At 41.2% G+C, this 15,153-nt stretch overlaps 1 protein-coding gene across 1 annotated transcript in view; it reads left to right on the top strand.

Moving 5' to 3' along the window:
* Positions 1–15,153, top strand: part of celsr3 (cadherin, EGF LAG seven-pass G-type receptor 3) — a 97,185-nt gene that overhangs the window by 47,931 nt on the left and 34,101 nt on the right. The window contains exons 5-11 of the mRNA XM_010766413.1: positions 3,160–3,382; positions 6,380–6,495; positions 7,169–7,257; positions 7,866–8,023; positions 11,683–11,846; positions 13,593–13,718; positions 14,473–14,642. Coding sequence (XP_010764715.1) covers positions 3,160–3,382; positions 6,380–6,495; positions 7,169–7,257; positions 7,866–8,023; positions 11,683–11,846; positions 13,593–13,718; positions 14,473–14,642 — 1,046 coding nt within the window. The remainder of the gene's footprint in view (positions 1–3,159; positions 3,383–6,379; positions 6,496–7,168; positions 7,258–7,865; positions 8,024–11,682; positions 11,847–13,592; positions 13,719–14,472; positions 14,643–15,153) is intronic.

Below are 15,153 nucleotides of genomic sequence, written 5' to 3'. Positions count from 1 at the left end.
TAGTTACGTTACGTACGTTACGTGTATAGTATAGTAGTACGTAGTAGTAGTAGTGTACGTGTGTGTGTAGTCGTGTGTGTGTGTGTAGTCGTGTGTGTGTGTGTGTGTGTGTGTGTGTGTGTGTGTGTGTGTGTGTGTGTGTGTGTGTGTGTGTGTGTGTGTGTGTGTGTGTGTGTGTGTGTGTGTGTGTGTGTGTGTGTGTGTGTGTGTGTGTGTGTGTGTGTGTGTGTGTGTGTGTGTGTGTGTGTGTGTGTGTGTGTGTGTCCTCAGGGTGGTTTATTGGTGTGAGGGAGTATGTTTGTCAGGCAGTATCTGGCAGATATCGGCTGCCCGGTGGCATGAGGAGAGACGTGGCGTGGCGAAGTGATGTACCGTAGGATGGACAGATGACTATAAAGTGAGCAAGTGATGCATGGAGAAGTAGAGACGGAGCTACTCTGCGTCACACTCTGATTTAACCTGGTGTGTGCGTAGTGTGGCCTGACAGTTGGTGGCACAGCACCCAGTGTGTTACAGTGTGAACACCCTCCATGCCTCGCAGCCAATGCAGCAGTGTGTCGCTCAAACTGGGATCAATTCCCAGCTGAGCGGATTGCATGGCACCCGTTTCCCCCAGTGAGTCCGTCCCAGACAGCTGAGGGAGCGAGACAGCGTCCCGCCGCCAACAGTTAATTCATTTTGGAGAGTGTCGTTTATCAGGGTTGATTAAAAAAATATAAAAATGTTTTGCAAGCACTACCCAATTGGGCGGAGGTTAACATACAGTACCTGGGCATTACACCCAAGTCAAGTCAATGTGTGGGAAACACTGGGTGGAGCATTGAGAAGGAGAAAAAAGAGAATTAGTGTAGAAAGATCAAATATGGGGGAAAAATCCTAACCAATGCTGCATAGTTGAATATTGTTCTGTTGTTGTGTGCCATTATCAGGGCCAACCAATCTTATATTCTGATATTCTCTACATTTTGTCCAAAATGCCGAGCAGAATCCTGAGTAAAATAATACCCTACTTTGCTCGCTATCTTCAAAGCTGAGCATGTTCAATTTTGGCAGTTTTTATCCCTGACATAGAGGAGGATAGACTGATGTAATTCAAGCATGTTAAACCTTTTGATTCTCTCCAACAATCGCACTGTGGGGTTCAGTCTGTGTTGTATGTGTCACACAAAGTCAGCATCAGTGTGTCTGTGTGTCTATGACTTGTTCATTTGTGTGTGTGGTCACGTGTGTGTGTGTGTGTGTGTGTGTGTGTGTGTGTGTGTGTGTGTGTCTGTGTTTTTGTGTGAGGCTGTGAGGACCCTGCCAGGGGGCATTTTGGCATTTAAAAGCAGCACAAACAGTGCCAACAGAGACAGCTACATGATAAAACCCGACAGCCTTGAGGGCAGGGGGAAATGATGTGTGTGTTTGTGCGTGTGTGTGTGAGAAACAGAAATAAATTGAAAACAAGCGTAATATTAGAGAGGTTGAAGGTGTGATCATCTTTGTTTGAAAACCAAAATAAATCTGTATTGCATATTTTATTAATGAGAATGCATTTTGATTTGTTTTCCTGATATTTTGCTGTATGTGGTTGTGTTTTGTGTGGTTGTGTTTTGTGTGTGTGCGTGCGTGCGTGCTGTAGGCAGGTTGTTAAATGAATCCTTGAGGAGGCATGTGTCTGAAGGCTAGTTATAAACCATGTCTGCTGTGTTTATATGGAGTGCACTGGGTGTGTGTGTTTCTGTGCAGCTGCTTAATGTCAGACAATGTGTGTGTCCAAATATGCTCAAGGAAAGGTGAAAAACAAATACTCCTACACACCTTTTTATGTGGGTGATTGTGTGTATGTGTGTATCCGTGTGTTTGTGTGGGTTGTGTGGGTGTTTTTTCCCTCTCGAGATACTTCAGACTGGCGCTTGTTTGACTGGCAGCCAAATCAGTGTTTATTCTTGTCCGCAGATTTGTTTGTGTTGTTTTTTTCACACACTGAAGAAACAGATTTGCACATTGCAGGAAAATACTTTTTGCCTCCTTTCTTCTGCAGACATACACTTTAAAATACAGTACACTGAGTATTTGTCCAGCTGTTTTTGGTATAACTTCTATTCTTTGTTCACTTAAAGTATTGTAAGGTTAATCGTCTACAACAGTTGCTCTGACTCCTGCTCCTCAGGAATCAGCTCCCTGCTGTTTCCACAGTTTAATCAAGTCATTTACATTTGAAGCGTCTGCTGAGTGCAGCTCACTGCCTGAAACACAACCAGCAGCGATCTCTTAAGCAGTTCACATGGAAAACCAACCACAGCTTCATAGATTGGGGAAATTTCAAGACCCTCAAGTTAAGTATCTTTCTTCAAAACCTACAGAAGGCTTTAATGCGTATTCAAGGTCCTGTCAATAGCAATAACGGTGATTGCATTTCCGAATGTATGACCATTTTAAAATAGCTTCAAAATCAACGTATCTACTGTTTGTGTGTAGATAAGGATGCCCTGCCTTCAGGGTCTTTCAGGGGGTAACTCTGTTGTTATACTCATTTAGCAGCAATTGAATTCAACCGTATCCAGCTAAAGGAACTAACTATCTCAAAGCCACCTTAACTTACAGTACAGTAACAGCTTGCAGTTATCTGACTCAGATCGTACTCTGTTGGTCCAACAGGACGTGTGGATGTTTACTAAGTTCAAGTTATTCCTTCCTTACATTCTTCCATCCTAATGATATTAATAATAGTCCTCACAATATTTTAGGTCAACCATGATTCAAATGTAGCACGTACGCCTTAGGGTCTGAACTTACATTTGAAGTAAAGCTCTGTTTGCCCTGGTTTGATTGGTTACACAGCATGTTGTGAAGGACATGCCAGTGAGTGCAGCGGGGTCAGAGCTTATGATAATGAATTGCCTGCAGTCTCAGTTGAAAAAAAGCACAAAAATGGCAAAAAGATACTGAAGAGACAATCTGCCCTTAAACAAAAACAAGTTATCATTTTATTTTGATACATTAAAAGATTCTTGAATAAAATAAAATCATTTAGATCAATATAATTTGTTAATTCTTTGAAGACTTCTCCCACTGACTTTCATTTTGTGATAGTCTTATTGCAATTCCCAGGGAGGTTGAACGGAGGTATAAGTCATGAATTTATAATAAGAATGCTTTATCTTTTACCCCCAGGCGACCGTTGTGAGTTTGACCGGCGGCAGGGCAGGTGTGTGCCGGGTTTGTGTCGTAATGGAGGGACATGTCGGGAGCTTTCGGGCGGAGGTTTCCGCTGCGAGTGTCCTGCCGGAGGCTACGAGCGTCCATACTGCACCGTCACCGCCCGCTCCTTCCCACCCAAGTCCTTCGCCATGTTCCGGGGCCTCAGACAGAGATTCCACCTGTCCATCTCCTTAACGTGAGTAGATTAGACGTTTGATCTTTTCTCAGTCTTGTCTATTTTTGACATTTTTGTTTGGATTCTGCTACCTTCCTTCTTTTCCATCAGCCTCCATCTCTCGTCATGCAGTTGCACTCAGATAGAGATCCATAACCACTCCTTTTGATTCTCATTTCTCTTCCGCTTTCGGAGTCTCTCTCCCCTCTTTGCTTTAATGTATTTATTTCATCTCAGAGATCGATCCTATTATTCATGGTTTCCCTCTCCTCTCCAGTAGACGTGCGGTTTCTGCTCTCTCTCCCCTTTCATCCGTCAATGTACTGCTTTCAGTAACATCTCCTCTGCTCTCTCACTTTCCACTCTCTCTTCTTATCTTACATCGTATCACCCCTGCATGCTCCTGTTTCAGACCTCTCTGTTCCAGCAAAGGCTCCAAAGTCAAATGCTGTGCATCTTGTGACCCGATGCTATCTCTGTGAAGGGGTCAAAACTCTCAAGAAAGTTATCTCGCACTTACAAAAAACATGACAACAAAACAAATTTGAGTTACAGCACATTTTTTCAATTGTGTTGCTGGAAACCAGGCTCGTAGTTAGCCTTTTTTTTTAAAAGCTATTAACATTTCAGCTGAAGTTTTATCACAAGAATATGAACCTAAGTGTAACCTGTAGAGACGTGAGTGAGATCAGTTCTACCTGCATGTCTTTAAGCTTAGCCAGTTCATTACCTAGCCCCAGCTTGCTCTCTTTGACTGCACATCAAACAATATGTCTCTGCAGAAGTCAGTGATCGCCTCCTTCCTGACGGCCAAGTCCTTGTCTTTCCCACTGCTGCACATTCACCTCTTGACATGCGATTGGGGGTCCAAGGGATATCTGAAGTGTTCCTTAAGAGTGGACTTATGGGATGGTTGCCATGGGTGATGTCATCTTATGATAGTTGCTAAGGTGACGTTGCCCATGTGGTTGTTGCTAGGCATGTGTGGCCACCATGGATTGGTTGCTATGAGACTTTTGTTCATAGTATTCTGGCCAAATTAGTTTGTGTGCCTTGCTGGTGCGTGAAGCCATGACATAGGATCTGTTTCATTGATTTGTGACCACCAGTCTGGCAGTGATTGTAAGTCAAGGATTAAAGTACGATGTGACTGGCTCGTTGTTGAAGAGAAGCTTACTTTGTGAGAATTTAAGAGGCGTTTCTCCCCTTGAAGTAATGGTGGCTGCTTTGTTAAAACTCCCAAACTGTGGGAAAAAGTGAGCAGCTACAACTACCATCAGGGTTTCTTTTTAAAAGGGTGTTGTGTTCTACTTCAGCCCTGCCCTGTAGCAGTTTCAGTGTGTTGTTCTAGTAAGTGAGATGGATTCATAAAGCTTTTTCCACAGACAAAGTGCTTTACAAGGGCACTGTTCAAATGATAGGAAGAAATTCATAGAGGATAACATAACTACCTGATCACACAACACGAAGTGAAAAATACTACATTTTATACAATTTACAGTGACATGTATCCAAATGTCCTTCTAAACAGGTATGTCTTCATCTACCTTCTTAAAGAATTGACAGAATCAGCGGTGATTGGCTGAGGGCTGAGGGCTGAGCATTTCAAGTTTGGTGGGTGAGGCTTTCATGAGACAGACAATTAAGCCCTTGATCTTAATCCAATTTTTTCGGGTATAGTTTATATTATTTTGTCCAGGCTAAACTGTACAGTAGATGCACTGACTGGGAGTCTTGTTCCCCTCACGTTAGTGTTTAATTTAGTCTCCTGTCTGCTGCTGGCTAAAATCCTTGGCCTGGATTCCACATTAGGGCCAAACAGGACTCACTCATTATTCATGTCACACACTTTCTCCCCCAGCAGTTTATTTCTCCACTGTAAAGAAATATCCTTTTTTCATCTTTCACCCAAAAGCAGCTTGAGACGTTCAGTAGCGGTAACTCTGCCTTAGATTTTATCGAGCGTTTTCGATATGTCCTAATGTATGCAAATCGTGTGTAGGAGGGTGCTGCAACTTCTGTATGTTTCAAGTTGTCAGTAGCTGCTCAGCTGAGAGGATTTAAGAAATACACATTTGAATGCATGGCTGATGAGCCTTAATGAACGTTATTGCTTTACTGAATCCATGCACAGTCTCCATCTACTCTGCAAAGCTCACTTCTTTTCCCATCTTTTTCTAATGGCTCGAAGAGATGACATCTTCGTACAGTAGATAGGATGCCACAATGCTGTTGGAGCTACAGCGGAGCATGTAAACAGGACACATGTTAGCTATTCAATAACCCAGGGTTTATTTTAGACAATGACAACATTCTCAGATATCAGGCAATATAAAAGTGTGATAGAAATATTGATGAAGTGCTCTTCTCCACACTGCTGTGTTGCAGTAATGCAGATATTGTTACTCTCACATTGAACTCTGGTAGATGTTAAAGCCAAGGATGGAAAATAGAGATACTAACAATAAAGTAGGGAGAGGAAAGATTTTTCCCAAAGGACTTCAGTTTATGCCATAAGTTCATAAAGGAAGACATTTATTTTCAAAACATTTTAAGACTGGATGAATATTTCTTTGCAGTGGGTATTTTGGAAACATGTTGCGACTAGATGAAGGCATCTTTTACAGTGTGAGTCTCTCTGCATCGTGTTGCCAGGAGGGAAGATGTGTCATCTGTGCTGTAGTATCAAAAAAGCAAACATCTTCTTTTGATCAGGGTGTGTTAACATGGCAGCCTTGGACTCCCCATGTCCCCTCGGCCTTGCTATAAAAAAGTCTAAAGCATGACTCTCCTGAGCAGCTGGAGGGAGAGGAGGCCTGCAGCCTGCCTAGTCTATACTCAACCTTTGATGAGCGTTACAGGAGTTGTTTTTATTGCTGGTTGAAATAAAATGTGACTGGGTCGTACAGTATACTTGATTTATTTTGACTGTGTTTTTTGGACGATCATAATATAAATACTCCTATTACAGTACATGCACTATCTTTATAAGGATTTATGTCTGTGATCTTTTTTTAGTTTTGCCACCCTGGAGAACAGTGGTCTTCTTTTCTATAACGGACGCTTCAATGAGAAGCACGACTTCATCGCCTTGGAGATCCAAGAGGGACAAGTGGTACTCAAATACTCCACAGGTACTAAACAGTATAACCATATGTGTGATGGTGTTTCTGTGGGGCTCTAGTATTTCTCTATTTATAATATTCCCACAGAGAAAGAGACATGTGTGGTTTTTCTTTGAAAGTTTATGTCTAATTTCTTTATGTTTTAGGAGTAGGGTAAGGACACAGATTTGATCTAAACATGTGGAGGGTGGGAGGGTTTACTCAATATTTTCGGTGAGATAAGTCAGATGTGGTTTTTTGAGAGATTCCCACTCTTTCAGTGTGATTTGTGTTCTTTTTGGTTGAGTCCACGCTGCAGGAATGGCAAACCACAATAATGTAACGAGTAAAGAGCCTAAATAGCAGTCATATAGTTAAGTCATCATATTTCTCCTGCTGCTTCAGCCTGCTAACCATTGCCAACAACAACTTAACAAAACTTAAAACTACAGAAGTTTTGCAAAAATGTTTTGTTACCTGTCCAATTGAAGCGGTAAATAGAAGGGTATAAAAGGTTTGAACAATTATTTTCCAAATAAAATCATTTATAGGGCTTAATGTATTTGTATGAAACCAAATAAAAAGCAAACACAGCACTAATAAGTCCATTTAGATTAAAACAAATCTATTTGTAATGTACCTTTTTAAATGATCGTTATGACCTAGTTAAGTTTTGACACATACTCCCTGGGTCCTCCTGCAGGTGAATCCTCCACCCAGGTGAGTCCCTTCCTGCCCGGCGGTGTGAGCGATGGCAACTGGCACACTGTGCACATCCACTACTACAACAAGGTGCGTCTACATCTGTGTGTCATACACCATTTAACATTTTCTGTTTCTGTTGTCAGCTATTCTTTGATGTTTTACTTGTGATTATTTGCACTGCACTTTGAATCCAGATGAGGTGTTAGTGTGTGCATACCTTCATTTGGGCGTTTGCTTGAAACCATTCCACTCATGCATATTCGCCACACATCTCCTTTAATTTTCTTCATATTCTTTCATTTCCTCAGCCAGCTACACGCTATGTGAGTATGAGTGTGTGACAGGGTGCACATACACATCTCTTTCTCTTTCTTTCTGTTCCTCCTTCTGTATTTCTTTATTTCACCAGCGCACAGTAAGTAAAGAGTGAATGTGTTGTCCATCTTATTTTACTCCATTATTTTCCGACCCATCCTCAGTGTGTGTTACTAACTCAAATGTTCCCCTTTTCTTTCTAACCTGGTGTGCAGTAGCAGCGTAGATGTTGAATCTAATCTGATGTTATTGTGTAGTGTTTGACTGCAGTGATATAAACCTCTAGATTTAGCAAATGCTGTTTCATTTCTTGCGTGTTGTCTGGTGTTTCTTGTCTTTTGCTCCCCGGTACTCTGTTTTCAATCATCTGTTGTGTTCAGCCCAAGCGCAGTATGAGCGGCGAGGCCCAGGGTCCGTCAGATGAGAAGATTGCCGTGGTGAGCGTGGACGACTGTGACACCGCATTGTCGCTTCGCTTCGGTACACAGCTCGGAAATTACAGCTGCGCCGCACAGGGCAAACAGACCAGCAACAAGAAGTGAGTTCATCTTTTTTTCAGCCCACCATCTTCCTTATGTATTTCTTCCTCTTTTGTCTTAAAATGTGGTGGCTTGAAAGCTAAACACATCTGAAAAATGACCCCAACAATAACTAAAAGGATTCATCTGGTCCATTATACAAATGCATCTGCAGTCATAGCACTGTACCCCACATACAGTATCTTGGAAAAATCATCAAATATGACCTGCAGCATAAACACACTGTGGGGTCTAACAAACCAATGCAGTAACAACTTCTTAACCCTTAGATGCATAAGTGGGTCTTTTATGACCCGGTGAGGTGGTTTTCTTGAAGTATCTATGTAATTGCATTTTTTTATCATTTCGTATTTCAGCTATTCCTCAAAAAACATGTTTTGGATATCATGCCACTTAAATTTGAAATTTACATTTTATTCATTTTAAGAAATTGTAGTTTTTGTATTTCTACCCCAAGCTTCCATAAGTGGGTCAAAAATGACCCGCATGCATTTGGAATCCCAAAATATAATACTAAATATTATACAAGTGATTTTTCTTAACCAAAATGATCAAAATGACATAAAAATACATATTATTCTAATACGGGTCCTTTTTGACCCACTTATGGAAGAGTGTAGGGTCCAGTCACTCGTGCATCTAAAAGTTAAATAAACTACAGGATCAGCTGAATATGAACATATAGATTAGACCGCTTTTCAAAAATTGGTGCATTGCCCATATGACCCGTTTACCTTCCATTGATATAAAGCTAGTAATACTACCAGACTACTCGTGATTTTATTTGTAAAATGCATTTAGCTGTCTGCCTGTTTAATGTAGTTGTTGGCAAATTAAGATTGAATATGAAAGTCACATTATTGTGTAAAATATCACATGCATGAATACTTACTGAACAATAACTCTAACATGACTTACCAATTGGAGGATATGACCTAAGGCAGAGTTAGAATGTAATACATTGACACGTGCCATGTAATATAACACTATGTCACGTGTCATTGCTATCATTATACAGTTTCATGTTGACTTCATCATGGAATTAACTCCAAAGTCTCATCTCTGCCATTTATGAGGTATTGATTACTCCAAACGCCTAGTGAACACAAATATTCAGCTGAATTCCTCCATAAAACTCTCTACCAGCGCCTGAAACACTGAATAGTCAATAACCCTGAGCTGTTGGTCTTTTGATTTTTGAAACGATGTGTGTCAGCTTCTTTGCAAAGACAACTTTCATTAAACATCATCTGTGACTCATCGGAGGCTTAACAAATATTCAAAGGCAGTTTTCACTAAGTAGAAATCCAATGAAGCTGCTCAGTGTGTGAACATCACAGGTTGCTGGATTACAGGTATTAAGTCATGTTGAGGGATAAATGGTAGTATTACTTTATAAGGAAGTATTGGCTTTGAAGGGATTTAGGTTCAGGCTGTATATGGAGCTTTTAAGGATGTAGGATGAGAAAAATACTGTTCATATCGAAACAGATATTTTACTGTGCCAGTCTTTGCATCTCACCTCTTCTAAACTCTCATCACACCCCTGCTGAGAGTAAAATAATTAATGATCAATCAATTCTGCAGCTCAACTAAATCTCCTCAGATCTTCTTTGGGGGCAGTGGGCATGTTCATACAGTAATTGTCATGAGATGTAACCCAGTCTGGTCTGTTTAACCAAGAAACCATAATTACACAACACCACTTTCTACAAGTCATCCAGAACAAAAGTTGTTGAGAAAATCTTTATTATACTGTAGCATTTAGTGAATTTAAGTATGTTTCTTACCCAATCACAATACAATATTGGAACTTGCATTGCATACCATTTTTTTTGTATTACAGATTTTCAATTTTCAAACAATTAAGGATGTGCCCGCATCTTTGTAGCCATTAACACATTGACTTTGAGTCTTCACAATTTGATTCAAGACCTACTCCTTATGTTCATCTCACATTTAGCTCTTCATGCAATTATCCATTTTGATTGCTTTTTGTTGTACCTAGTTCCTTAAGATGACACGTATAATGTTAGTTACTTCCTATTGTGAAATTAATTAATGGAACAAAGAGAATGATATGATCAAATGTGTCTTTGTTCACTTGATGGGCCATTGTCCTTACAATAGCTAGAAAGGATCCGCTTCCAGAGATAGAATATAACATTTCCTTATTGTATTGTCTAAGCCTTGTGAGAGGATCACAGTTTAAAATGAACACCATTTAATGCCATTTGAGCATTCTCTAATCTGTTAAACTCTTGCTCAAACCTTGACAGAGACTTTTGCTATTGGACAGATCAGGGTGATGAGATGACTGTAGGATCATCTATGGGGACCTGAGGCTTTTAATAAACCTGACTTTGACTTATTCTACCCCTTCATGTTTGTCTGTCTCTCTCTGATGGTTTGCTGCCTACTATTAATGTTCAGTCCTTTTCATCACTCTCAGCCTCTCTCTCTCCGTCTCCCAATCATTCTCTTACATGTATGTAGGACAAAAACAATAACATTTGAAATCTGACCTTGTCAAAGTTCTTTAGTCAACTTATAGGTTGTTTCTACCAAACGAAATGTCGACACAAACAAGTGCGCAACACATATCCACCCGTTCAGCAGCCTGTCGTAGCGTAGATGTGTGGCCTCTCCTCTGTGAGCTGTAATCACGTTGGCTTTGTTCTGTCAGCGCTAAGTGAGGCTGAGACAAGAGAAGACAGATCAGAGAGGAAGGCCAAAGCCTGACTCCCCAACACTCCTCCTCCGTTTCATCTGTATTTCACCGTTAACAGCTTGCCCTCCCATCACTGTCTCAACGTCTTCTTTTAATGGCACTCTGTTCATATTTGCTGTAACTCGCACTTAATATCTAGTTTGCTCGACTCAGGCGCCTTTTGTCTCTCTGGGTTCCTTCAATTCATAATCCACTGGCATTTATTGGCTCTGCATGTAGTGCTGACAAAACTGAGCTCAAAAGGAAAGCCTCACATTGGAGGGGAGGGAAGATAATGCAAAGAAAAATACGACAACACAACTGTCTTCTTTTTTCCGCTAAAGCAATCCCATAGCTGTTATTTCCTGCCTCTTCCTCCTCACATTCCCCTCCACCGTCTTCCATCGGTCTTGTCATCCGCCTTTACGCTTGCTCTCTCTTGATATTTGCTGTAACTCACACTTAATCTCTTGTTTGTTCATCCGCTTCCCGTTCAGTCTCCCTGTCGTGGCTGCTTTTCGTCTCCTCTTTACGCTGTGACTTCCTCCTTTGCTGTCTCCCTATTCCCCTCTGCCTTGTCATCCACCTTTTCTTATTTTTCCTGATATATCTCAATGTTTAATCTCCTGTTTGTTTACTGCCTCTCATCTCATTCTCTTGTCCCCTGTTGTTTTCACTATTACCCTCAACAACATCATTGTCATCTCATTTATTCTCAACATCAAGCGATTCCTGTTCCTTTTGAAATATACCTCTGATGACATACTTAATCTGCGGGTTTGTTCAATCCCTTTCATACCCTCTTTTCATGTGTTTTCCTTTTCCTACCCTCTCTTCCTTCATCCCTCTCCTCCCTCCTCCACCCTTGAGGGATAATCCTTTCCTTCTTATTCCTCTTTCGGCTCCACCTTATTGAATCCTCTTCCTCTTTATCCCCTCCTCTCTCAGGTCTCTGGATCTGACTGGCCCTTTGTTTCTGGGCGGAGTTCCCAACGTACCTGACAACTTCCCGTTTGGATCCAGGGAGTTTATTGGCTGCATGAAGGAGCTGCACATTGACAGCAAGCCGCTGGACTTGGCTGGGTTCATCGCTAACAATGGAACGATCCCAGGTCAGCACTGCGAAGGAATACACCCCTCCCCCTAAAAAAACATCAGTAATGAAACATTTATGTCCAAAATCCTACCCTTATTTTGAAAAATCCCAAAACTCATACCAGAGGTGTGGTCTCCAGTCACATGACTTGGACTCAAGTAAGACTCGAGTCACCAATTTGATGACTTTGGACTCGACTTGACAAAATAACAATACACTTGCGACTCGACTTGGATTTGAACACCAATGACTCGGGACTTGACTTGGACTTGAGCCTTCTGACTTGAGGTGACTTGATCATTTAATTCAGAGGTCTCCAACACAATGATCGCGAGCTGCCGGTAGAAGAGCAGACTCCTGTCGGGGAGAGCCTAATCTTCAGCCGCTCCTACTTTTGCTGGTCCACCATGCGGCCAATCATATGCGAGGACACGCTAGATTCATACCATTATGTGAAAGAAGGGTGGGGGGCAGACGCGCCAAAGACAGCAGGTGTAGTGGTACAGGCCAGCTACACAGAGCCACAGGGAGACGGGGAGCCGGATTGAAATGCTAGCGCGTCGGAAAAAGTCAAGACATGAGCGAAAACCGAAAAAATAATCTGCATTTCAACGATATTGGAGAAAGCAAAGCTGAGTGCAGGATTTGTAAAATGAAAATAACCTTCAGAGCAGGGGTTTCTTTTTGGTAACCACTCAGGATTTATTGTCAGAGGTGGGAGAAGTTCAGATCTTGTACTTAAGTAAAAGTACCAGAGCATAGGAATACTCGGTTACAATAAAAAGTCCTGCATTCAAAATGTTACTCAAGTAAAAGTAGAAAAGTATTAGCATCAAAATAAACTTAAAGTACCACCTGCAGAGGGATCTATTCAGGTGTTCTTTTCCCCATAGAGACCGCCTCGCTGCACATTTTCCCTTGCATAAAGATAGATTGTGGGTCCCTTATAACATGTTGTACACAGTGGAAATAAACATTCTGGTTACCTCAACATCAGGGATCTTATCAATTAAACTCCTTCTGAATCAAACCGTCACGGTAGCCTTACCTTACTGATCCCTCTTAAAATAGTTACTTTACCAGCAGAGAGAAAATGGATTATTAAATGATTAATGTGACTACTAAAGAAAGAGCAGTTGGATTATTAAGTATTATTCTGTCGATGGATGTCATTACATTTGTTGAAAAGCACATAATGACTTGTTTAAGACTCGGTTTTTCAAAGTTTAGGACTTGGACTTGACTTGAACTTGCCCATCCTGACTTGAGACTTGACTCGGACTTGAGCGCAAAGACTTGAGACTTACTTGTGACTTGGTCCCACCTCTGACTCATACACATACTCTAGCTCTAGTTAGTTTAAGTATTTCCCCAGGCTGCTAGTTAACACAGTAAAGTGATTGTGTCGTTGGAATTAAACTAAATATAAACAATTAATGAAAGATTGTAAACATAAGGTTTGACACCCTACTGTATCTTTGTGATATTTCTAGTCAATTACTATTAAAAGGAAAGAAATTGAGAAGTTCTGAGCTTTTGCAGAGAAAATGTTAATATTGAGTTCCTCCCATAACGTACAATTAAAGTTCATCCCTAACTATGCACATTGGTAACTGCATTTTGTAATTGATCTGAGGCGTGAACACCATGATATATTATCACGACACATTTTGTATGCATGTGGTGAGACATACAGTACATTAGGCTGACAGATTTCTGTGAACTTGATAGTTGATGAAACTGTCTCTGCTGCTTGTTAAAGGTTGCAGCGCGAAGCTTCCCTTCTGTAAGTCCAACCCCTGTCAGAATGGAGGAACCTGCCATGTGAGCTGGGAGACTTTCTCCTGCGAATGTCCGCTCGGGTACGGAGGAAAGGACTGCAGCCACGGTGAGATGATACCTGAGTTTATTTTCATCCAGAGCCAACCTTTATTGTGACACTTAGTTATAATAATAACAACAAATGAGACAGTGACTGAGATAATTGGCTGTTTCTTTCTCACCTTCAGTGGCCTTTATTTGTGAGAACTAATTATACTAATGGCACATTCATTAGTAAATAATGAACTTCGGTTAAAATAACCTGTTTTAATGAGCTGCTACACACTTTGGTACTTCCGTAGTTTAGATTCAGAAGTGCTATGTCATTAATCCATTCAGGTAATGCCTTATTCTTAAATTCAGCATTTTCTTTCAGCACTCTTCTTGTACTTCTTCCGCATTTAGTGCTGAGCTTTCACAGCTGCAGGCCTTTAGAGTATGTGGGAAAAGTGAGTGTATACTGTAAGTGCAATGGATGGATGCATTCCTGATGCATTCCTGAATGCGTTAGCATCAACCTTTGAAGGTGTTGACTGACTGAAATAACAAGGTACAATTGGTGATTCCCTTTTATTCCATATATTTTCTCCAAACTAAATGTTCAAAGGTTATAAGACGTATTTTTTGCCTGTCAGTATAACAAACACGTAATATCCGCTGATTAAAGTTAGCATTACACAACATGTTGTTTTGACTTTAAATCCTTCTTAACATTATCGGGGCATATATGCAATCATTGCTCAGACGCAAACAATTCATTTCTGCTTGGTCAAAATATTTAACTTTTTTATTCACTATCTTTCCTTCCCCCTCCCCCTCAGTGATGTCACACCCCCATCGCTTCCTGGGTAACAGCGCCCTCTGGTGGGACCTGAAGAACGACGTGACCATCTCCACGCCCTGGTACCTGGGCCTGGTGTTCAGGACCAGAGCACGAGAGGGGACGCTGCTGCAGGCCCAGGCCGGCCAGTACACCAGCCTGCTGTTCCAGGTGGGCCTGAACACACACACACACACACACACACACACACACACACACACACACACACACACACACACACACACACACACACACACACACCAAAGAAGAGAGATTATTTTCAGTGCCTCTCCCTCTAGTCTATCGAGTGGTTCTTATTCCCAGCTCTGCCTCTGCCCCTCTCTGTTTTAACATTGGCATACATTTGGAGAGCTTTAGCCGCACTAAAACATAAATGGCAGCATTATGCTGTACCATAAAACAATGCTGCACATTTTAAGCCTAATCTCACCCGACAGCAGGATACAAAATGAAGCGTGGGTTGCTAAATGTGTTAACAGCGGTCACATCGATTATGGGGAAGATACTTATGTCTCATAGTCATTGTGGTTCTATTCAGTATGTAAAACAACATTATCGCCTTAAGACAACCGTGTAAAAATAAGGTAGGTTTTATCCGTAAATTATGTATATTTCTTCAATTTTCTACATCCAATGGTATTGAATTAGCAGCGTCTACGGG

The sequence above is a fragment of the Notothenia coriiceps genome, unplaced genomic scaffold, assembly GCF_000735185.1.
Source record: "Notothenia coriiceps isolate Sejong01 unplaced genomic scaffold, NC01 NC01_scaffold00003313, whole genome shotgun sequence".
NCBI lineage: Eukaryota > Metazoa > Chordata > Actinopteri > Perciformes > Nototheniidae > Notothenia > Notothenia coriiceps.
The sequence above is the reverse complement of the archived record's forward strand: the minus strand, read 5'-3'. Positions and strand labels throughout refer to the sequence as shown.